At 37.4% G+C, this 25,968-nt stretch overlaps 1 protein-coding gene across 8 annotated transcripts in view; it reads left to right on the plus strand.

The window, feature by feature from the left end:
* Nucleotides 1-25,968, plus strand: part of ATRNL1 (attractin like 1) — an 810,133-nt gene that overhangs the window by 192,125 nt on the left and 592,040 nt on the right. For 6 of the 8 annotated variants that reach the window (XM_086379578.1, XM_086379580.1, XM_086379579.1 and 3 more), the window contains one exon: nt 8,594-8,812. In XM_086379578.1, coding sequence (XP_086235704.1) covers nt 8,594-8,812 — 219 coding nt within the window. Of the gene's footprint in view, nt 1-8,593; nt 8,813-17,220; nt 17,303-25,968 lie in introns of all 8 variants that reach the window. The other 2 variants (XR_015155896.1, XR_015155897.1) reach the window with 1 other exon arrangement.

Below are 25,968 nucleotides of genomic sequence, written 5' to 3' on the forward strand. Positions count from 1 at the left end.
ACACTGTTCTCCATAATGGCTTCATTAGTTTGCATTCCCACCAACAGTATAGGAGGATTCCCTTTTCTCCATATCCTCTCTAATACTTGTAGATTTTTTTGTTTGATGACTATTCTGACTGGTATGAGGTGATACCTCACTGTAGTTTTGATTTGCATTTCTCTAATAATTAGGGTTGTTGAGCATCTTTTCATAACTTTATTGGTCATCTGTATATCTTTGGAGAAATGTCAGTTAGGTCTTCTACCCATTTTTTGATTGGGCAGTTTGTTTTCCTGATATTGATCTATATGAGCTGCTTATATATTTTGGAGATTAATCCTTTGTCAGTTGCAATTGTTTTCTCCCATTCTAAGGGTTGTCTTTTAATCTTGTTTGTTTCCTTTGCTGTACAAAAGCTTTTGTGTTTAATTAGGTCTCATTTGTTTATTTTTGATTTTATTTTCAGTGTACTAGGGGGTGGGTCAAAGAGGATCTTGCTGTGATTTATGTCACAGAGTATAGTGCTTATGTTTTTCTCTAATGGATTTATAGTTTCTGGCCTTACATTTAAGTCTGTAATCCATTCTGAGTTTATTTTTGCACACAGCATCTTTTTAAGCCAGTCATCTGTTGATGGGCACTTGAATTGATTGTTTCCATGTCTTGGCTATTGTAAATAGTGTTGCTGTAAACATTGGGGTGTGTTTATCTTTTCAGATTAGTGTTTTTATCTTTTCTTACAGCTTTGGCTGAATAAGAGACCTCTTGCCAGTTTTCACTTGGTTTTTTGTGAAAATTTTTCCACTTGTAGGGGTATTTCTGTTTTGTTTCTGGGGGGAGGTGTGCTCCATTCTGCCATTTTTATCATTGTAAAAGTTTAGTGTATCTTAAATTCATTTGTACTTTCCATGTTGTTATTTGTTAAATGAGGTTCAAATATTTTTCCTTTTTTGTGTTTTTTTAAAATCTGGAGCTTTTTATCTATTTAAAGTGAATTTTTGAGAACCTTGTAATCCCGTTGTAAAGATTGAAGCTACATTTTTGGAAAGGTAAATTAAAAATGATTAACTATTTTAACACAGATAAGAACTTCAGTTTGACCACAGATGAACCAAATGATGATAACTATTGTTGGTGAGATTGTTAGCTAGGCATGCATGGATCAGTTCTTTAGAGCTGCTTTGGCACTCTTGATTTTTGATGTTTTGCCTCTTTTGCTTTCTTGATTGTTGTAGAGGCTTACTTTCCACTTCTGCCGTTTGTTCCTTGAGCAGTTAGTCTAGTCTGCTGGATTTTCTGTTTCTCTAGGTCTTTTCTCTCACTGTTATGTCTGTCACCACATCTGTCTTCCCTGTGGCTGTATATAGCTCATTTGAGCTGATGATGTCTAATCACAGTTGTTTTTGTTCCATAACTTCTAAAATTGTACATCCTGTGCATCCTTGTGGGAAAGAGGGGCATTTTATCTTGCCTCAAGGAGCCCTGGTGTTCTTTGGAAGTAGCATTTACCTGGCAGTGACCCACTCCTTATGAACACAAACTCCTTCTCTATTACATTTAATACTTTTCCATGTGTTTAACTAACAAACGTTTACTGAGCAGTGAGGAAGTGCCAGAGAATAAAACAGAGACTAGGAATGAAGATGACATCCTTGCTCAAAATCCACGTGCTTTCAGCAGTAGTCTTACTGTTTCAAAATGTCAGCTGCTGAGCAAGAGTTTTGTCATGCTTTGCCTTCAACATTGTATTTTTTTTAGTATGAATTATATGCAGTGGATTTATGTTATCTTTTTGTGCTATATGTTTCTAGTTATTCACCAAACCTTTGACAGTAGTAAGTCTTCACAGCCATTTTTACAGTTATAAATAGAACAGTATTAGAAATGGTCTAAGCTCACACGCTAATAAAGTAATGCTCAAAATTCTCCAAGCCAGGCTTCAGCAATACGTGAACCATGAACTTCCTGATGTTCAAGCTGGTTTTAGAAAAGACAGAGGAACCAGAGATCAAATTGCCAACATCCTCTGGATCATGGAAAAGCAAGAGAGTTCCAGAAAAACATCTACTTCTGCTTTATTGACTATGCCAAAGCCTTTGACTGTGTGGATCACAATAAACTGTGGAAAATTCTGAAAGAGATGGGAATACCAGGCCACCTGACCTGCCTCTTGAGAAACCTATATGCAGGTCAGGAAGCAACAGTTAGAACTGGACATGGAACAACAGACTGGTTCCAAATAGGAAAAGGAGTACGTCAAGGCTGTATATTGTCACTCTGCTTATTTAACTTATATGCAGAGTACATCATGAGAAACGCTGGACTGGAAGAAGCACAAGCTGGAATCAAGATTGCCGAGAGAAATTTCAATAACCTCAGATATGCAGATGACACCACCCTTATGGCAGAAAGTGAAGAGGAACTAAAAAGCCTCTTGATGAAAGTGAGAGTGGAGAGTGAAAAAGTTGGCTTAAAGCTCAACATTCAGAAAATGAAGATCATGGCATCAGGTCCCATCACTTCATGGGAAGTAAATGGGGAAACAGTGGAAACAGTGTCAGACTTTATTTTTGGGGGCTCCAAAATCACTGCAGATGGTGATTGCAGTCATGAAATTAAAAGACGCTTACTCCTTGGAAGTAAAGTTATGACCAACCTAGAGAGCATATTAAAAAGCAGAGACGTTACTTTTCCAACAAAGGTCCGTCTAGTCAAGGCTATGGTTTTTCCTGTGGTCATGTATGGATGTGAGAGTTGGACTGTGAAGATAGCTGAGCGCCGAAGAATTGGTGCTTTTGAACTGTTGTGTTGGAGAAGGACTCTTGAGAGTCCCTTGGACTGCAAGGAGATCCAACCAGTCCATTCTGAAGGAGATCAGCCCTGGGATTTCTTTGGAAGGAATGATGCTAAAGCTGAAACTCCAGTACTTTGGCCACCTCATGTGAAGAGTTGACTCATTGGAAAAGACTCTGATGCTGGGAGGGATTGGGGGCAGGAGGAGAAGGGGATGACAGAGGATGAGATGGCTGGATGGCATCACCGCCTTGATGGACGTGAGTTTGGGTGAACTCTGGGAGTTGGTGATGGACAGGGAGGCCTGGCGTGCTGCGATTCATGGGGTTGCAAAGAGTCGGACACAACTGAGCGACTGAACTGAACTGAACTGAAGCTTTATATTGCTTTTAGAAGGTTGTCTTCAGTGATTATTTGAAGTGTTTTTCTTAGTAAATGAAACTTGAAGGAAATTTTTCTTTGTAAATGAGGAACAATCCACCAAACTGTCTTTCAAAGTAGCTGTGTTTTGTAATCCCACCAGTAATGAACAAGAGTTCCTCTTTCTTCACATTTTACACACTTGTGAGCATTTGGAGGTGTCAGTGTTTTGGATTTTGGCCATTCCAATAGGTTTATAGGGGTTTCCCGGGTGGATCAGTGGTAAAGAATCTCCTTTGAATGCAGGAGATGCAGATTTCATCACTAGATTGGGAAGGTCCCCTGGAGAAGGAAATCCCTCCAGTTTTCTTGCCTCGGAAATCCCATGGACAGAGGAGTCTGGCAGGCTACGGTCCATGAGATTGCAAAAGAGTCAGACATGACTTAGTGGATAAACAACAAGCAACAACACATTCCATTTTAGGTAATCTGTAACATCCATCAGCAGTAGAGGAGAAGAGGAATCATGAGGGCCTAAACTAATAAGGGGAGAAAGCAATGTCACCCCACTCCAGTATTCTTGCCTGGAAAATCCCATGGATGGAGGAGCCTGGTGGGCTGCAGTCCATGGGGTCGCTCAGAGTCGGACATGACTCAGTGACTTCCCTTTGACTTTTTACTTTCATGCGTTGGAGAAGGAAATGGCAACCCACTCCAGTGTTCTTGCCTGGAGAATCCTAGGGACGGGGGAGCCTGGTGGGCTGCCGTCTCTGGGGTCGCACAGAGTCGGAGACGACTGAAGTGACTTAGCAGCAGCAGCAGCAAACTAATAAGGGGAATGGAATAGAGAGGAAGTCATAAAGAGTCGGATGACTTACCAACTAAACAACAAAAACAGCATTAGGTTTATAATGATATCTTATTGTTTTAGTATTCAATTCTCTAATCATAAATGATGTGGACCATCTTTTGATACTTGCATTCTGTATATATCTTGTTTGGTGAGGTGTCTGTTCAGGTCTTTAGCCTATGAAAAAATTTTTATTGAAGTATAGTTGATTACTGTATTATGTTCATTTCAGGTGTACAGCATAGTGATTCAGTGTTTTTGTTGTTTATACTCCATTTAAAGTTTTTATGAAATAATGACTATTTCCCTGTGCTGACTATATTTCTTGTATATACTTATACAAGAATAAGTATAGTCTTGTTACTTATCTCTTTTTTCAGTGTGGTTTGTATCCCTTAATCTCATGTATCATCTAGTCCCTCCCCACTTCCTTGTCTATTTTAAAAAATTGAGTTGGTTGTTTTCTTATTATCATTTTGAATATTCTTTATATATTTTGAAGTCCAATCCTTTATCAGATGTGGTTTTTGCAAATATTTTCTTCCACTGTGTGGCTGGTCTTTACATTCTTTTGACAGTATCTTTAACAGTGCAGAGATTTAAAATTTGGCAAAGTCAAATTCATCAGTTTTTTCTTTCATAAATTGTGCTTTTGGTGTTAGACTGAAACATCATCACCAGACCCAAGGTCATTTAGATTTTCTTATCTTTTGTATTCTAAGAGTTATATAGTTGTGCTTATATTGCCCATCTCTTCTTGCATGCTGTCTTTTTTCTGTTAGAGCCTTTAGCGTATTTTATTGAACCTTCAGCATATTTATCATAATTGTTCTAAATTCCTGATCTGATAATTCCAACATCCCTGCCCTGTCTGGTCTGATGCTTATTACTCTGTCTCTTCTGTGTTTTCTGCCTTTTGGTATTCCTTGTAGTTTTTCTCTTGACAGTCAGATACAAAATATGGGTAAAAGAAACTGTTGTAAGTAGGCTTTTAGTAATGTAGTAGTAGGATTTTGGGGAGGGGAGGTGTTCTACAGTCCTGTGGTTAGGTCTCAGTCTTTTGGTGAGCCTGTGCTCTGTACAGTTCTCTGAACTTCACTTCACTAGTACATCCCAGTTTTTTTGTTTTTGTTTTTTCTTTTTTCCCTCTCTCAGGTGGTACAGGATAGCCGAGGGAGCTGGAGTTGTATATTTCTCGTTCCCCACGTGAAAGACTAGAAGAGGCTAGAGTTGGTTATTTCCCTTTAACTGGTTCAGTTATGCTCTGATAAAACCCCAGTTTAGTCTGTTAAACAGTTTCTCCAGACTTATTAAGAACAGTGCTCTGGCATATTTCAGAATAGTTCCTTTTCCCCTCCCATTGTCAAAAGCACAATGGGGTTTTCTTCAATATTGACTGTGAGAACCTGTTAGGGCTCCTGAAGGTCACACCCACAGAAATGTCGGGGCTCTTCCTGTAACTGGGTTCCCCTGGAGATATGAAGCCTTAGAGTTGTCCACACTGAGATTCCGGCAATTCAGTAGTTAACAGTTCAGGTTATCTTACCCCGGCACTGTGTCCTGAAGAGGTTTCCGTGCCACTAAGTCATGATTTTGTGTATTCTGCTCGCTCTCCAATTATGGATGCTGTTGTTTGCCCTGTGACCTCACTTGTCTCATGGATCTAAGGAGTGGTTGATTTTTCAGTTTGTGGCTGATTTTTCTTTTTCTTAAGATGGAGTGGTGACTTCTAAACTCCTTCCATGCTGCACTGGAAACCAGAAGTCTCCAGTCATCATTTGGTGATATAATTTGTTACGGATTGATTTTTCAAATTCTTACACATCTCATAAACCATATTGAATATTATAAAAGTTAATTTTTCAAAAAGCCAAAAATAAAGTAACAAATGATTGCTTTGATTACTTATAGCTCATACATAGTCTCCATTCTAGCCATAATGTAGTCAAAATAGCACAGCCTACAAAAACTTTCCCATATTATTGTTTTCTGTAAGAAAATAAAAATCATTAGAGTCTTTCAGTTTTTTTGGTTACCACTATAAGGAATGAATATTCTGGTAATTTTTCAGCGTGCACATTGCTCTACACTCTTGAGCAAGAACTAAACCAGTATTAACTTTTGTAATAATTTCACATATAAAAAATATAGGAGAGTGAATGTTGCTCTAAATATGACATTTTGTAGCTCATTTTTAAAGCATGCTGCTGCAGCTTCTGCTGCTGCTGCTAAGTCACTTCAGTCGTGTCTGATTCTGTGCGACCCCATAGACGGCAGCCCACCAGGCTCCGCCGTCCCTGGGATTCTCCAGGCAAGAACACTGGAGTGGGTTGCCATTTCCTTCTCCAATGCATGAAAGTGAAAAGTGAAAGTGAAGTCGCTCAGTCGTGCCCGACTCTTCGCGACCCCATGGACTGCAGCCTACCAGGCTTCTCCGTCCATGGGATTTTCCAGGCAAGAGTACTGGAGTGGGGTGCCATTGCCTTCTCCTTTTTAAAGCATAAATTCTAATAAACAGACCATTATTAGTTTGTCATTCAGTCAATGCAAGAAAGGCAGGATTCTTCAATCTAAGACTTACCCAGCTGTTTGAAAAGCAACAGAGCAGGCATGCTGTGTTTGAGAGTGCGCTTGCTGTGCTTCATCTCTCAGTCACGTCTGACTCTTTGCGACCCCATGGCCTGGACCTGCTGTGCTCCTCTGTTGATGGGGATTCTGCAGACAGGAACACTGGAGTGGGTTGCCATGTCCTTCCTTCTCCAGGGGATCTTCCCAACCCAGGGATCGAACCCAGGTCTCCCCAGTTTCAGGCGGATATTGTACATTATGCTTCTTTAAGAAATTTGATTGGTTATTGTACTTAAAAAGTTAATCCTAAAATAAATTTTATTTTCCTCAGAGATCTCTTTAGACTATAAAGTCTAGATATTATTCTAGATGAGACCTAGTAAAGATTTACTTCAGTTTATCATGTGATAGGAAATAATGAGAATGTTAAGCCAGCATACCTAATTTGATGTTTGACATTATTTCCCATTGGCTTCATACCAACCCAATATAGGTTTGAAGACAATTAGAATAATCTAGTCAACGGTACTGTGGGCTAGCTACAGATAAAAGAGAAATATTTCACAGTAAAAAGTCTAAGGAGGAGTATTATAATATATGAAAGGTTCAGTTACCTAAGGATATTTTAAATGAAGTGCCGTTTAATGCCGTGTACTGCTGAAAAAAATTTTCAGAAAGAAGTATGTTCATGTCATTGAATTATTTGTCTACAGGGTTAACATTAATCACTTGTGTTCAATGACTCAAAGAATATTCTTCCTTTTAAATTTATTATTAAGTAAATATGGGAGATGGTAGTCATTCTTCACTTTCTTACATCTAGTCCCTGAAATGCTCAGCACTGAAAAAATTCACAACAACAAATCATACTGTAATTGATGAATTCTTTAATCCAATATTCTATTAGCCCTGCACCGTCTACAGTATTGAGTTCCTGTTTTGTTTGCTGAGAAGCTTATGCTGTTCTTATTTGCAGCTTTCTGAGGCGCACTCCTCTTTCCAGTAATATTAAACAACTGAGTAACAATTAAGTTATTACAACAAAAATGAAATTGAGACGGCCAGAAGTCTGCCTTGCTTTTCTTACTCTCTGAGGTTCTTCTAGCTCGTGACTAGAAGACCATTCATGGTACTTTGTGCTTATGTGCTGTGTTCTATGGATAAACAATTCCCAAGAAAATATGTGCCTTTTATAGCAAAAAAAAAAAAAAAAAAAAAATCAGTGAGACTAATTTAAGAAACCTCAGCCTGATACAGGGTATTATGACTTTGAAGTAAAAATTCAAAACATCACATAGCAACTATTGTGAATATGATGGCAGGTGGTAATATATTCATCCTTGGGAAAGGCATCACGGTTTTCATGGGCTTTGTTGAGGCTCATAGTCTAGATATCATTTAGACAAAAAAAGGTTGAGCTTCAGTGAGATAATATTCTGCAGCCCTGGAAGTCAGAGAGAACCTGTCCTGCTGGTTGCCTGCTGAGGCAGAGTATCCAGTTTCCATATTCCCGTTCAGTTTGGCTCTTTGAGTGAGATTACTTTCAAGCATCGCATATCAGGCAGATGCTAGTATCTTGGACCCTTAAGGAGAGCATTGTCCATGCTGGGGTCAGCTATCTCAGGGAATGGGTAAGCATGACTTAGAGTGGACATTCACAGGCAGATGCAGAGTTTTTCCTTAGAGGCACTTCCTGAGCACAAGAAGAGCTAACATTGCTCTATGTCACAGACGATGGTAAGTGTGGTCTATGGGCTCCTGCATAAAAAGGTCCTAGTACTGGTACAGTTCTCAGAAGTGTGTGAGTGCTAATTTCATTTTTCTCCATGCCAGTCTATTCATCTCTTCTTTATTCATAATGTATGCTTTACTTGCTCTTGAAGTAATTGCTGTTTCTTATTATTACAAAATGTTTACATTAACCATAGATGACCCTTTACTGTCTTTTTTCCAGATCATATTTATTTTTCCATTAGTTTGTAATTCCATTTGAATATAAAGTCGTGTAACATATTTGTTAATAATGTTCCTGCCATGCAGCCCAAAATTGTTCTGGACTGAGGACCTGTGGACAATGTTTGGAACAACCTGGATGTGGCTGGTGCAACGATCCTAGTAACACTGGAAGAGGACACTGCACTGAAGGGTCTTCCCGGGGACCAATGAAGCTTGTTGGAATGCTTAATAACGAGATGCTTCTTGATACCAGTCTTTGTCCTAAAGAGAAGAACTATGAGTGGTCCTTTATCCAGTGTCCAGGTAATAAAAATATTCTGAAAGGAATTTTAATTTCTGCTCAAGAACACCAAGAATTACTTTCCTTTCTTATAAAAAGATTTAGGAAAAAAAAATAATGAAAATGAGACTGAAAATAAAGGATTAAAAAAATTCTTTCCAATATCCATGTTTGTTGTATAGGTGATATTATGTTTGGAATCATTAAATAGGCTCACCAGATACATGATATATAACTGTCAGATTTGGTTTCATGTGAACTATTACAAGGAAAAATAATATTGGTTCCATACCAAATTTCTATACTGTAGTATAGTCTTTTATTGTTTATAATATAATATCTTAGACTTCAGAGGCAACTCAGAGGATTCAGTCAAGCTTCATGCTAAGTATGGAAATATTTTGTGTAATATGCCTGATAGAGTCATTTGACCTTTGGTGTTTGGTGTCATTCAATTTTGAAGGTCAGTGAAGCTTTTAGAGTTTTTAAAATAGGAAGTTGGTTCTTATATGGAATAAAATCAACCGCTTGAAAAATTAATTTATTCAATATATTTCTATTGAGTGCCTACTATATGCAAAGAGTGTTTTACATTCTAGTGACATAACAGTTAAAAAAGTTGACTAAAACCACTGCATTAATTGAGCCTAAAGTGAAAGTGAAAGTCATTCAGTCCTGTCCAGCTCTTTAAGACCCCATGGACTATATAGTCCTTGGAATTCTCCTGACCAGAATACTGGAGTGGGTAGCCTTTCCCTTCTCCAGGAGATCTTCCCAACACAGGGATCCAACCCAGGTCTCATACATTGCAGGCAGATTCTTTACCAGCTGAGCCACCAGGTAAACACTTAGTTGAACCTAATTGTATTCTAATTGAAATTAATCAACACAGACACACTGTGTGTGTGGTTATAAGTTAGATGGTCATAAGTCCTATTAAATAAATCAAAAAGGGAGATAAAGCTTGCAATTTAAAATAGAATGGTAAGAGAAGATCTCTCTCGGGAGAAACGGTTATTAAACATCTCAAGTAGATGAGGGAGTGAACCATGGGGCTGTCTGGGGAAAGAATGTTCCAAAAGACACAAGGACTGGGTGAGATAGTTTATTTACAAGATGAACCTGGGAAGCATAATTGAAGCAATAGAGAGTTTCAGAGAAGAGAGGAAAACCAACAATAAGTGCATTATGAAGCTGGGTACTGTACTGGAAAATATGAACTCAGACCCACTGGGACCTTTGAAGAAATATGTAGAATGCTCCTCAGGGTTAAACCACTGAAGGACTAGGAGAGTGGGGTATTGATCCACTAACTCTCCTCCATTGAGGGTTGAGTGATGCCTTTGAGGGTGTTGAACTTCTGCGCTGTGCCAGCATGTCTGGTATCAGCTTGTCCTGATACCAGTAAGCGTCCTGAGGCAAAAAGCTAGACGATACCGTGGAACTTGCCTTAGGTGAGGCATTGACAGTGAAACCAGGTAGACTGAGGAAATGTGACACTTCTTCATAAGCTTTGGAAGGTACGAAAACTGAGACGAGGGACTAACTACTGATTCCTACAACAGCAGGGCTGAATCTTAAATACGTTTTGCCTCGTGAAAGAAGCCAGACCAAAAGGCCACGTGTTGTACTATGGGGATAGAAAAGAGATGAGTTATTTGCCAGAAGTAGTAAAGGCAGAGATTGCCTTCAAGAGGGCTTCACAGTGAAACTTCTGGGGTTGTGAAAATGTTCTTAATACTGTGGTGGTTGATAATGACTCTATGCATTTGTCAAGCCATACTGAATACTACAAAAGATAAACTTTGCTGACTGCAAATTAAAAAAAAGAAGTCAATCAACCAGGATGTCAGAGGATGCAACTGTGACGAGTAAATGTAACTGTTTTACAAATGCCATAACTTCATCAAAAAAATGAGCTGATCTAAGTGATCTTGGAAAATAGTACTTTGTTTGGATACTGTGAAACTAAAGCAAAAAATTATATCAACATTATATTCTGATTGGTAAATTTGTTTCTCACATAGTACAGATTAACAGTTCTAACAATACTTATATGTTTACTACTACTAAGTTGCTTCAGTCGTGTCCGACTCTGTGCGACCCCATAGACACCAGCCCACCAGGCTCCCCCATCCCTGGGGTTCTCCAGGCAAGAACACTGGAGTGGGTTGCCATTTTCTTCTCCAATGTATTGAAAGTGAAACGTGAAAGTGAAGTCGCTCAGTCGTGTCCGACTCTTCGCGACCCCATGGACTGCAGCCTACCAGGCTCCTCCGTCCATGGGATTTTCCAGGCAAGAGGACTGGAGTGGGGTGCCATTGCCTAGGTTTGGACAAATATATAAATTAATTGTGTTTTATGTGAGCCAGTGGGAGCCAGGTTTCTCACTGTCAGAGAAAAAAGTTAAAAATATGCAGAGTAAAGACTATACAGAACCCTGTGTGGAATTCCCTGGCCTTCCAGTGGTTTGGACTCTATGGTTCCACTGCCAGAGGCACAGGGTTGATCCCTGTTCAGGAAACTAAGATTCCCCCATGCCCTGTGGCACAGCCAGGAAAAAAAAAAAAGAACAACAAAACAACAGAACCTTGTGCTATTGGTTTCACCTATAAGCATAAATTCAAGTTTATTTTAATATTTATATATATGTAGATGTGTGATGTATGAAAGTGAAAGTGAAGTCGCTCAGTTGTGCCTGACTCTTTGCGACCCCATGGATAGTAGCCTGCACCAAGCTCTTCTGTCCATGGGATTTTCAAGGCAAGAGTACTGGAGTGGGTTGCCATTTCCTTCTCCAGGGAACCTTCCCAACATATATTTTCTAGTTTAGTTCTTCAAGAAGGCCTGGAAGCCACAGTGCCCCAGTAGCAATGAGCATCTCCAGTGCCCACATCCTGGTTTCAAAATACTGTTTCCAGTGAAATGAACTAGGACTGTTGGGAGAAATGACTGATTCTACAACTGAGGCAGGGAGAATACAAGATTAGCCTGAAGTATTGCCTAGGCTAGAAAGTAAGAAAGTGCTGAAAACAAAGCAAAGAAGGATGGGAGCATGTCAAAGGGGCATAGTCAACCTGAAAGAGTTCTCAGTGGGTCAAATCTGGGCGAAAAAATAATGACTGTATTGGAGTGTAACCCAAAGAACATAATACATATCCATGATTCTTCACTGATTTAATGATGGAATAAATAATACACAAGTGAAAATGGATAAATGTTTCTTACAGAAAATTCCAAATAATAAATGTAGAAGGAAGGACTTCCCTGGTGGTCCAGTGGCTAGAACTCTGTGCTCCCAATGCAGGGGCCCGGGCTTGATCCCTGGTTGGGGAATTAAGATCCTGCAGGCTATGAACTTACATCACAGCAGGATCCTCTATGACCCACCTCCCAGAATATCGGAAATAAAAGCAAAAATAAACAAATGGGACCTAATTAACCTTAAAAGCTTCTGCACATCAAAGGAAACTATCAGCAAGGTGAAAAGACAGCCTTCAGAATGGGAGAAAATAATAGCAAATGAAGCAACTGACAAACAACTAATCTCAAAAATATACAAGCAACTCCTCCAGCTCAACTCCAGAAAAATAAATGACCCAATCAAAAAATGGGCCAAAGAACTAAATAGACATTTCTCCAAAGAAGACATACAGATGGCTAACAAACACATGAAAAGATGCTCAACATCACTCATTATCAGAGAAATGCAAATCAAGACCACTATGAGGTACCATTTCACACCAGTCAGAATGGCTGTGATCCAAAGTCTACAAATAATAAATGTTGGAGAGGGTGTGGAGGAAAGGGAACCCTCTTACACTGTTGGTGGGAATGCAAACTAGTACAGTCACTATGGAAAACAGTGTGGAGATTCCTTAAAAAACTGGAAATAGAACTGCCTTATGACCCAGCAATCCCACTGCTGGGCATACACACTGAGCAAACCAGAAGGGAAAGAGACACGTGTACCCCAATGTTCATCGCAGCACTGTTTATAATAGCCAGGACATGGAAGCAACCTAGATGTCCATCAGCAGATGAATGGATAAGAAAGCAGTGGTACATATCCACAATGGAGTATTACTCAGCCATTAAAAAGAATACATTTGAATCAGTTCTAATGAGGTGGATGAAACTGGAGCCTATTATACAGAGTGAAGTAAGCCAGAAGGAAAAACACCAATACAGTATACTAACGCATATATATGGAATTTAAAAAGATGATAACAATAACCCTGTGTACGAGACAGCAAAAGAGACACTGATGTATGGAACAGTCTTATGGACTCTATGGGAGAGGGAGAGGGTGGGAAGATTTGGGAGAATGGCATTGAAACATGTAAAATATCATGTATGAAACGAGATGCCAGTCCAGGTTCAATGCACGATACTGGATGCTTGGGGCTAGTGCACTGGGACGACCCAGAGGGATGATATGGGGAGGGAGGAGGGAGGAGGGTTCAGGATGGGGAGCACATGTATACCTGTGATGGATTCATTTTGATATTTGGCAAAACTAATACAATTATGTAAAGTTTAAAAATAAAATAAAACTAAAAAAAAATAATAAAAAATTACACCAAAAGAGAAAAAAAAAAAAAAAAGATCCTGCAGGCTGCATGATGTGGGCAAATATATAAATGAAGAATGAACTAAGGAAATAAAAAATTACTGTTAGAATCCCACAATAGTTAAGTGCTGTAAGAAAAATCTGCTTAAGGATATTCAAATTTAGTGGGTGAAACTTTGAGGAGAAACAAGATATTTGTGTAGCTTCCAAGTATCTTCTTCAAAAGTATTTATTAACTGCTCTGGTGGTTCGAACGTATGTCCACAAATACCTTGACACTTGTTCCTCTAGGAACTGAACTGAACTGAAGTCGCTCAGTCGTGTCCAACTCTTTGTGACCCCATGGACTATAGCCTACCAGACTCCTTAATCCAAAGAATTTTCCAGGCAAGAGTACTGGAGTGGGTTGCCATTTTCTTCTTCTTTTTCTAGGAAGTAGAGCTTAATTTCTTTACCCACATGTGTGAATTGGACATGATGACTCACTTCCACTGTGTGGAAGGGAAATATTATAACTTTACAGTAGGGAACATAAGGTGACATCACCTTGAACAAGTGATCAAGGTTAACACCACCAGTGTTAATTCATGTTAATATCACGTACCCCTGATGTTATATGGTAAGAAGGACACTTCACTTTGTAATATTCTTCCCCCAAGTCTGTAACCCAGTTTAGTCATGAGCAAACAGACTAACCCAGATTGAAAGACATTTTTCAGCATACTTGACCAGCACTCTAGGAAAGAATCTGCTTCCAGCCTCATTCACGTGTTTGCACAATTCAGTGCTTTGTGGTTGTAGGACTGAGGTGACTGTTTCTAAGGGCCCAGGAGACCACTTGGGCTCTTAGAGAGTGCTCATGTTCTCTCCCCCATCCCTCTTCCATCTCCAGAACTAACAGTGTAGAGTCTCCACAATTGAAATGCAAATACCCACATCTCGTATCTCCTTCTTCAAGACCAGTGCCTTTTGAGGGATTATCTGATGGAGTCCATTCAGGATGATCTCCCTTTCTCAAAGCCAGCTGTGCCGTGTGACATAACCTAGTCATCAGTCAGTGACTGTCCCATCCTATGTGCAGGTCCCTACCACACTCAGGACTTCCCAGGTGGCACAGTGGTACAGAATCTGCCTGCCAGTGCAGGAGATGCAAGCTCGATCCCTGGGTTGGGAAGATCCCCTGGAGTAGGAAATGGCAACCCACTCCAGTATTCTTGCCTGAAGAACTCCATGGACAGAGAAGCCTGGCAGGCTACGGTCCATGGGGTCGCAAAGAGTCGGACACAGTGATTGAGCACATGCTACCATACTCAGAACGAGGCCATTAGCATTTGATTAAATAACTGAGGTATTACCACCTGCGTTCATTGATGCATAAGACTAACCAGCATACCTTACTACAGTTTACCCATTTATAGTGTAGAACTCAGTGGCTTTTAGCATATTCACAGACGTTTGCAACCATCACTACAATCAGGTTAAAAACATTTATCATCTCCCAGAGAGATCTTGTACTTCCTAGCAGTCACTACCTGTTCACCCTGCGTACCCTTGTCAGCTATGGATTGCCTTCTGATCATCTTAATAAATTGAATCTACAGTTGTAGTTCTTTTGACTGGCTTCTTTCATACTGGCATGATGTGTTCAAGGTTTATCCATGTTGTGGCCTATAGCAGTGCTTCACTTCCCTTTATTACCAAATAATATTCCATTACGTGAATATGCCATGTTATATTCATTCATTCGCTATTTGGTGGACATTTGAGTGGTTCTGATTTTTGGTTTTTAAAATACGCTTCTTGAATACTATGTACAAGTTTATGTGTGGACATATTTTCATCATGCTGGGAATGGGATATCTGGGTCAGATGGTACCTGTGCTTAACCTTTGGAAGAACCGCCTGACTGAAAGCTGCTGTATTATTTTACATTTCCACCAGCAAGGCATGAGGGTTGCAATTGTTCTACATCCTTGCACACCGTGCTTATTTCGTACTGTTTTGATTATAGTCATCGTTGGTGGGTGTGAAGTGGTATCTCACTATGGTTTTGATTTGCAGTTATTTGGTGACTAATGATGTTGAACATCTTTTCATGTGTGTATTAGCTACCGATATTTCTTCTTTTGAGAAATGTCTGTCAGATTCTTTGCCCACTGTTTAATTGGGATATTTGTCTTTTTATTATTGGACTGTAAAGCTTCTTTATATATTCTGAATATAATAAGTCCCTTACCAAAGATTGATTTGCAAGTATCTTCTCCCATTCTGTGGGTTGTCTTTTCACTTTCCTGATAGTGTCCTTGAAGCACAAGTTTTAAATTTTAATGATGTTTTTTCTGTTTTTTCTTTTCTTTCTTGTGCTGTTGCTTTCATGCCTGTGAAATCATGTGTAATAAAAGATCCCAAGGATTTTCATCTATATTTTCTTTTTAGATGTGTAGTTACATTTTTACATTTAGGTCTTTGATCTGTTTTGAGTTAACTGTCTGTAGTATAAGATAGGGACCCAATTTAATTCTTTTGTACATGACTATCTGAGTGTCCCAGCACCATTTGTTGGAAAGACTATTCTTGTCTTACTACATTTATTTTTAATTTTGTATATATTTTTAATCTTTATAAATTGAATTTTAGTCATTTTTATATTTTCCATTTCTCTCCTCATTTTCATATTTTACTTTGTATTCTTGAGTATATGAAGCATACTTTAAATAGCTGTTTTAAAAATCCTTCTCTACTCATCCCAACTGGTATGCTGTTTTCTCTGTTTCTGTTGGGGTGTGTGTGTGTGTGAGTGTGTGTATGTGTGTGTTTGTGTGTATTTACTGGTCATGGATCAAAATTTCCAGGATAATTATTTTTGATGGTATTTTCTGGACATTGTGATTTTTTTGTAGGTTATTCAGCTTTATTTCTTTTAGTATGTTGGACTTTATTCTGCCATGAAGTTATGCTACTTCGAAGATTGTTTGTAAGATTTGTCAAGGCCTGTACATAGCAGCTCTAAGTTTGGTGCTAATTTATTCCCACTACTAAGACAGTGCCTTCTGTGGTCTCTATATGATGTCCTTTGTATTAAGAGGTCTCTTCACTCTGACTAATGGGAATACAAGCTATTTCCAATCCTATATGAGTTCTTGGCATTGTTTTAACATACTGTTTTCTGATGGTTCTTTCTCCAGCTTTACAGAATTTCACATTATGTTCATTATTCAACCAAAGATTCAAGGGCACCCATTTGCAGATTGCTGAGTGCAGCTCTCTGTTCTCTAATATTTGCCTCTCAAGTTCTGGAACCATGGCCTCCCTGAACTTTGATCTTTATCCTCAACTATGTGAGGGTTTGGGGTTCCTTCCCTGAACTGTAGCCTCAAATCTGCCTCCAGGTAGCAAGTCAAGGAAGTCATATTTTGTTTTATTTTTCCTCAAGGATGCCATTCCTGAACTATTATATTTGAAAGTAGTCATTTCATATATTTTGTTTAGTTTCCTTATGGTTTACAGTAGAGGTCAATCCTCACAGTGATTAATCCTTCATGGGAAGAAGTGGAAATCTTCTAGTGTTTTTATTTACAATGAATTTCTTGTAAATAGCATACACTACTTGCTTTTTGTTTTTAAAATCTATTCTGATAGTCTCTGTCTTTTATCAAATTGTGTAGTCAATTTAGATTTAATATAATATTGGTGTTATTGAGTTTAGTTCTACCCTCAGAGTACTGGTTTTTAAAATTTTCTTTATTTTTCTCTGTTTGTTCTTCCTTTTGCCTTTTTTAGATTAATTGAGTGTTTTTAAAGTCCACTTTTATCACTTTTATTGGATTTTTAGCTATACCTCTTTTGTGTTTTTTTTAGTGACTGCTGTAGTGATTGTAATAGTCATCTTTATCTTATCACAGTCTACCTTGAATCAATATTATACTACTCCGTGTATAAGGTAAGAATATTACGAAAGTGTAATCCATTTGCTGTTTTCCTGTCCTTTGTGTAATTATTGCCATATATTTTACTCCTGTATATGTTATTAACCTTATAATACATTATTTTTTTTACTTTATAAGGATAATTTTCTCATAAGGAAATCATAGTAATAAAAAATCTTTTTGTTTACCTACGTATTGACCATTTTCTGTGAACTTCGCTGTTTCCTATTGATCTGAATTTTTTTTTTTTTTGCTGTAACATTTCTTTAGCTTGATGAATTTTATGTAACATTTTAAAATGGTGTGTTTCTAAATTGTGGCTATAAGTTGGCTTTTATACATCTGAAAAATTTTTTATTGTGTGTCCATATTTGAAGGATATTTTTACTGGTAATAGCATTCTATATTGATGGATGTATATTTTTAGTAATTAGAAGATTTAATTTCTTATTCTTCTGGCTTCTACTTTCTCTTAAGAATCCTTTATTAGTTTTTTTTTTGTTTCTCTTTTGAAAGCAGCGTATCTTTTTCTTCCCTCTGACTTTTTAAAATACATGTTTTTCCTTAGTTTTTAGATGTCATTAATTTTAGTATGACATACCTAAGTATTCGTCTCCTTTTTTAAATTATGACTGTGAATTGTATAGTCTATTTGCTCTGTAGATGTTTCTCTTCATGTTTGTAAACTTTTCTGCCATTATCTCTTCAGATATTGCATCTATCCTATTTGAAGGCTTTGCTTCACTTATGTTAGGCTTTTTCACCATGTCCCCGTCTTTTCTTACTATCTTGTCTGTATTTTACATCCTTGTATCTCCCTTGATCGGTATTTCAATTCGCTGATTCTTTCTTCACAATTTCCCAGTTTTCTTTTAGAACTATGTTTTAATTATCATTATTTAACATAACACTTCAGGATTTCTGTATTAAAACAGTTTTATTCATGATTCTATGTCGTCTGTTTTCCTGAATTCTGCTAGGCAGTTCTGCCAGACTATCCTGATTTTTCTCTTGTGGTTCAAGTTATTTGGCTGCTTTACTGATTTTGGGTGATCTCAGAATTCTTCACTCACATATCTGGTAGTCTGAACTGAATGGTTGATCTCGGAGTCCTCAGCTACAAATGACTGTTCTCTGCTGCATTTGGTCTGTTATCCTCCAGAAGTGTAGACGGGGCTGCTCTACATGGTATTTTAAAAACAGAACTCTGAGAGAGAGAGCAGAGTGTATTTTCCTCTTGAGGCCTAAACTCAAAATTTCCATACCATCACTTCTACATTCTACTCTTCTGAAAAAGTCTTGATGCCAATCCATGTTCAGAAAGTGGGAAGAAATTGTACTTTTTCAATGAGAGCAAGGATAAAGTAATATTATCGATGGTATACATACAGATATGGCAAGAACTAGGGTGAATTATTTCTCATTTCATCCATTTAGTTCTGTTTTGTTTATTGACACATACATACAATCTTTCATTTTAAAGTGTACAATTCCATGGATTTTAGTATGGCTAGTGGGTGTGCAACCATCATATAATTCCAGAGCACTTCAATTACCCCCAAACGAAATTCCATACCCTTTACCAATCACTATCTATTCATTTTCCCTTCTAATACCTGAAAATGACTAATCTACTTTCTTTTCTCTGTGTATACGTCTATTCTGGACATTTCATTTAAATGCAGTCATATAATGTGTCTTTTAGTGTCTGACTTCTTTCACTTAGCATACATTTTTGAGGTTTATCCATACTGTGGCGTATATCATTCCTTTACATCTTTTTTATGACTGAGTAATATTAAATTCTGGAGAAGGAAATGGCAATCCACTCCAGTAGTCGTACCTGGCAAATCACATGAACAGAGGAGGCTGGTGGGCTACAGTTCATGGGGTCTCAGAGAGTTGGATACGACTGCGCGTCTGACACTTTCACTTCACTTTCAATATTAAATTGCATACCACATATTTATACCTCATCAGTTTATGGATCTTCAGCTTATTTCCACTCTTTTGCTGTTATGAATATTGCTGCTATGAACGTTTGTATGTAAGTTTTTGTGTGAACATGTTTTCTCTTTGGTATTTATCTAGGAGTTGATGTTTTTGGTAAATGGTACATGTATATTTTACCTTTTAAGGAATTGCCAGACTTTTCCCAGAGCTATTGCATCCTTTTATGTTACAGCCAGCAATGTGTATTGGATCTAATAACTCTCTTCACCAATACTGGTTATTCATCATTTTCGTTATTATCCTCCTACTTGATGTGAAGTGGTAACTCATTGTGGTTTTGTTTCATATTTCCCTTATGACTTATGATGTTCTTTTCATTTGCTTAATGGCTACTCATGTTCTTTCTATGGGAAACTTCTGTTTAAATCATTTGCCCACTTAAAAAATTAAGTTGTTTTTTAAATTGTAAAATTATAAGAGTTATTTATATGTTCTGAGTATGAGATCCTTATAAGACATACGATTCTCAACTATTTTCCCCTATTCTGTGGGTTGTGTCTTCACTTTCTTGATGGTGTCATTTGAGACACAGTTTTTATTTTTTTTAACTTGCAGTTAAAGTATCTTTTAAAAAATTATTATTATTATTATTATTTTTACTTTACAATATGGTATTGGTTTTGCCATACATCAACATGCATCCGCCACGGGTGTACACGTGTTCCCGATCCTGAACCCCCTCCCACTTCCCTCCCCATACCATCCCTCTGGGTCATCCCAGTGCACCAGCCCCAAGCTTCCTGTGTCCTGCATCAAACCTGGACTGGCGATTCGTTTCTTGTATGATATTATACATGTTTTAATGCCATTCTCCCACATCTCCCCCCCACCCTCTCCCATAGAGTCCAAAAGACTGTTCTATACATCTGTGTCTCCTTTGCTGTCTCGCATACAGGGTTGTCGTTACCATCTTTCTAAATTCCATATATATGCATTAGTATACTGTATTGGTGTTTTTCTTTCAGTCTTACTTCACTCTGTATAATAGGCTCCAGTTTCATCCACCTCATTAGAACTGATTCAAATGTATTCTTCGTGCTGCGATGAACATTGGGGTACACAGAGACACAGTTTTTAAAAATTTTTTATTTTGATGGTGTCTAGTATATCTTTTTCTGTTAGTTACTTAAGCTTTTGATGTCATATCTAAGAAACTGTCACCTAATCCAAAGTCATGAAGATTTATATCTATATTTTCTTCTAACATTTTTATAATTTTAGTTCTTAAGTTTTGGTCATGTTAGTTAATTTTTATACGTTGTGAAGTGTGGGTCCAAATTCATCCTTCTGTATGTGAATATCAAGCTGTCCCAGCACCATTTGTTGAAAAGACTCTTATTTCCCCATTTAAACTTGTTGACACCTTTGTTGAATATCAATAGGCCGTAGATGTATGGTATTATTTCTGTATCTAATTCTCTTTCATGATCTATATGTCTATCCTTATGACAGTGATGCATGGTTTGATTATTAAGACATTGAAATAAGTTTTGAAATTGGGAAGTGTCAGTACCTTTAACTCTGTTGTTATCAAGACTTTTTTGCCTAGTCTGGGCTTCTGTTTCTTAATATGAATTTTAGGACCTGCTGTTTATTCCTGTGAAAAAGAAATCTTTTGGAATTTGCATTGAATATGCAGATCAGTTAGGATGAATTGCTATCCTAATATGAAGTCTTCTAATTCATGAATACAGAAGCCTTTTCACTCACTTTTTTCAATGATATTTTGTAGTTTTCTTAACTTCATTTTCAAATTTTTCATTGTAAATGTATATCAATACAATGAAACTGATTTCTCTGTAAAAAACCTGTAACATTGTTGAGGATATTCAGTTCAGTTCAGTTCAGTTGCTCAGTCGTGTCTGACTCTTTGCGATCCCATGAATCGCAGCACGCCAGGCCTCCCTGTCCATCACCAACTCCCGGAGTTCACTCAGACTCACGTCCATCGAGTCAGTGATGCCATCCAGCCATCTCATCCTCTGTCATCCCCTTCTCCTCCTGCCCCCAATCTCTCCCAGCATCAGAGTCTTTTCCAATGAGTCAACTCTTCGCATGAGGTGGCCAAAGTACTGGAGTTTCAGCTTTAGCATCATTCCTTTCAAAGAATACCCAGGGCTGATCTCCAGTAGATTAAATAATTTTTATAGATTTCTTAGTTTTCTGTATGCAAGATTATGTCATGTGCAAGCAAAGTTAGTTTTCTTCTTTTTAAATCTGGTTGCTTTTTTTTTCTTTTTCTTGCCTAATTGCCCTGTCCAGAACCTCCAGTACACTGCTGTTAGAAGTGACAAGTGAAGACAATTTTGTCTTGGTCCTGACCTTAAAAGGAAAGCTTTCAGTCTTTCACTATTAAATATGACGTTAGCTATGAAGTTTTTATACATGTCCTTTATCAGGTTAAAACAATTGCCTGCTGTTCCTAGTTTGTTAAGTTCGCTTTGCTTCTGTGTTTTGGAAATGTTTGTGAATAATTGTTAATTCTCCTTAAAGTGTTTGGTAGAATTTCTGAGCTAAGCCTCTTGCTTTTGGGCTACTCTTTTCTGGCACTTTGTTGATTTGTAACTCAGTCTCCTTACTGTTAAAGCCTATGCATATTTTCTTGGTAGTATCTTTCTAGGAATCTCCCCCTTTCATCTAGGTTATCTGCTTTGTTGACATGCAGCTGCTCATAGTGTTTCCCTACAGTCTTTCTTCCCAGTCTTTATCAGTAGTATGTCTCATCTTTCATTACTGATTTTAATAATGTGTCTTCTTAAATTTCTTTGTTAGTCTAGCTAAAGCTTTGTTGATTTTGTTGCACATTGCAAAGAACAGTTTGTATTTGGCTTTATTAATTTTCTTTATTCTTTTCCTGCTCTGCATTTTATTTATTTTCACTCTGATTTTTATTAATTTCCTTTCTTCTGCATGCTTTCAGTTTAGTTTTCTATTAATTTTTTAGTTTATTAAGGTGCAAAGTTAGGTTGATATGAGACCTTTTTTGTTTTTGAATGAAGGCTTTTACAATAGAAATTTCTTTCTGAACAGTCTTTTGGCCGCATCTTGTAAGATTTTTGGTATGTTATGCTTTATTTTAGTTTACCTGAAAGTAACTTAAAAATTTTCAGGTAAATGTTTTTGATCCATTTGTTACTTAGAAATGTGTAGCTTAATTTCCATAATTTGTGGTTTTTCCATACATTTCGAATTTCATTCAGTTGTAGTTAGAGAACATACTTTATATTACTTCAGTCCTTTTAAATTTTTTGAGGTTTAAGACCTGATGAGTTTTTTATGTGTAATTGAGAATAAAGTATATTCTGTTGTTAAATGGATTTTTTAATTTATTTCTATTTGGTCCAACTGGTTTATAGCGTTTTCTAAGTCTTCTAATCCCTTGCTGATCATCTGTCTAATTCTTTTATTCACTATTGAAAGTGAAGTATTGAAGTCTCCCACTATTTTTAGAGTTGAATTCTTTATTTCTATTTTAATTTCTGGCAGTGATTGCTCCATGTTGTTTAAGACTCTGTTGTTAGATTCATGTATGTTTACAGTTTTTATATCTTATTGATGGATTGTCCTCTTTTTCATTATAAAATGTCCCTCTTCATCTCTGGTAACATTTTAAACGCCATCCCAACTTTCTTGTGGTTGCTGTTTGTATGTAAATATTTACGTGTGTCTCCTGTAAAGGATACATAGTTAGCTCTTTGTCTTTCATCTAGTCTGTCTTTTCCGCCTTTTGATTGAATCATTTGATCTGTTCACATTTACTGTTATTTTTATGTAATTTGATTTATGTTATTTTTCCCCTGTATATGATGAATTTGGTTCTTCCACTTTTCATGTATTTATTTTGCAGTAAGTAAATATTTTATAATACCGCATTTTACTTTTTAATAACTTTTTCATTATATTTTACGAGCTATAGTCTTAGTGGTTACTCCAGGGTTTTCTTTGTATATCTTAACTTATTAAAATATGCTTCATTTATGCTAACATAATTCCAGTGAGATAAAATGATATTACTTTTATAGGTCTAATTTCTTCTCTTTTTGTGGTATCGTCATATATATTACATTGATATATGTTGCAAACCAAAGAGTACATTTTACAGTTATCACTTTATATAATTTCATGTCTTTTAAAGAATCTGAGGGAAAAAAGGAGGACGAGTATTTACTTTTAGTTTTCGTTAATCTTTGTATTTACCGTTTCTAGTTTTCTTCATTTGTTCCTGTGAATCTGTGTTACCATCCAGTAGTACCACATTATATCCTTAGAGCAATATAGATTTTTTTTTCCCATGCACTTCCTCTGTGCTGTTATTAATAATACCCTTATATCATTTAAAATGCAACCTGTAAAAATCAGGTAAAAGAAGAAAGGAGACAAAATACATGTTTTTACCTTCTTTTATAATGACAGTTATGTTATTGGTGCTCTTTGTTTTATTTTGTGGAGTTAAATTACTGTCTTGTATCACATGCTTTCTCCTTAAAGAGCTTGCTTTAGTATTTCTTGTAAGGTATATCTCCTGGCAGTGAATTCTCTCAGTTTTTGTTTATCTGTGAATGTTCTGCTTTAATTTTTGAGAAATGGTTTTGTTGGTAGAAAATTTTTGGTTGATTATGTGTTTTTTTTTTTTTGAGAACTTTGAATATATTATTCTAATGCCTACTGACCTCCATTTTTCTTGATTAAAAGTTAGTTATTAATCTTATTGGGATTTTGTAAGTGAGAAGTAATATTTTCTCCTGCTGCTTTCAAGATTTTCTACTTGTCTTTGCCTTTCATCACTTTTATTATAATGTATTTGTCAATCTCTTCATATGTATTGTAGTTAAAGTTCATTAGGCTTCTTGGTTCAGTTCTGTTGCTCAGTTGTGTGTGACTCTGTGACCCCATGGACTGCAGCACGTCTGGCTTCCCTGTCCATCATCAACTCCCAGAGTTTACTCAGACTCATGTCCATTGAGTCGGTGATGCCATCCAACCATCTCATCCTCTGTCGTCCCCTTCTCCTCCCGCCTTCAGTCTTTCCCAGCATCAGGGTCTTTTCAAATGAGTCAGTTCTTCTCATCAGGTGGCCAAAGTGTTGGAGTTTCAGCTTCAGCATCAGTCCTTCCAATGAATATTCAGGCTTATTGGATGTGTAGATTAATATTTTTATCAAATTTGGTGACTTTTAAGGAATTATTTCTTCAAGTAAATTTTAGCCTTCGTCTCTTTCCTATCCCCCCGACATTCCCATTACATATAGATTGGCTCTTTTCATGGTTTCCCACTGAGGCTTTGTTCATTTTTCTTCATTTTATTTTCTCTGTCCTTCAGCTGACATGGTTTCTATTGATCTCTCTTCACATTTTCTAATTCTTCTGACAGTTCAGATTAACTGTTGAATCTCTCTCTGTAGTATATTTTCATTTCAGTTTTTGTAATGCTTTTTCCCCCCAGTATTTGTAGAATTCTGTTTACTTTTTGTTTCTTTTAGCCACACTGCGTGGCATGCAGGATCTTAGTTCCCCAGCCAGGGATTGAACCTGTGCCCCCTGCAGTGGAAGTATTGGGCCTTAACCACTGGGCCATCAGGGACGTCCTTCATTTCAGTTATTGTTCTATTTTTATCTCTTCCATTAGTTATTTTTTATAATTTTTATATTTTTTGATATTTTCTTTTTGATGAGACTGTAATCTAGTAATACCCACCTTTACTTCCTTAAACTTGGTTTTCTCAGTTTTTTTGCTTTTGTTTTGAATACTTTTATTGTCTTGTAACTGTCCTTTTACTCAAATTCTTAGGGTGTCAGTTCTCATTTTTATTATCTCCCTCTCTTTTTCCTGACTCTCCTTTATGCGGCTTATAATTATTCATTTTGAGGTTTAATTCAGTAAGTGTTGTTGTTTTTTTTCTGTATCAAGGATTTGCAGACCAAGGTCTGATGGCCAAACCTGTTGATTGCCTATTTTTATGAATATAATTTTACTGGGTTATAGCTATTATCAATTGTCTGCATATTGTATGTGATTACTTTTGCCCTACAAAGGCAGCAATGGTAGTTGTGAAGAGATTCCATGGTCTGCAGAGCCTGACATACTTGTGTGACCTGAGTTGAAGAAATATTTCAAGAGGTCATTTAAAACTGCTTTTGCAAGCTGCAAGAGGCTTTTCTTATTTACAGAGCAGGTTTTAATACTGTTGTTTAATGTTGAGGTTTCTCTACCATACAGACAATGTGAATTTCAACCCAACCCATCTGATTGGCACAGGCTCTCATAAGTGACTTTTGTCTTCTATGCAATATGCCAGTGGACTTAATGTTCTTTTCTGCTTCTTTGGGCTTTGATGTATTTTAGTACCTTTTACTGGAGAAGGCAGTGGCACCCCACTCCAGTACTCTTGCCTGGAAAATCCCATGGATGGAGGAGCCTGGTAGGCTGCAGTCCATGGGGTTGCTAAGAGTCGGACATGACTGAGTGACTTCACTTTCACTTTTCACTTCCATGCATTGGAGAAGGAAATGGCAACCCACTCCAGTGTTCTTGCCTGGAGAATCCCAGGGATGGGGAGCCTGGTGGGCTGCCGTCTGTGGGGTCGCACAGAATTGGACATGACTGAAGCGACTTAGCAGCAGCAGCAGCAGTACCTTTTACACAGAGAGAGGCTACACTTGAAGGCTTT

The sequence above is a fragment of the Bos grunniens genome, chromosome 26, assembly GCF_055505025.1.
Source record: "Bos grunniens cultivar Pamir isolate PY7600 chromosome 26, Bosgru_T2T1.0, whole genome shotgun sequence".
In the NCBI taxonomy this organism is placed as follows: domain Eukaryota; kingdom Metazoa; phylum Chordata; class Mammalia; order Artiodactyla; family Bovidae; genus Bos; species Bos grunniens.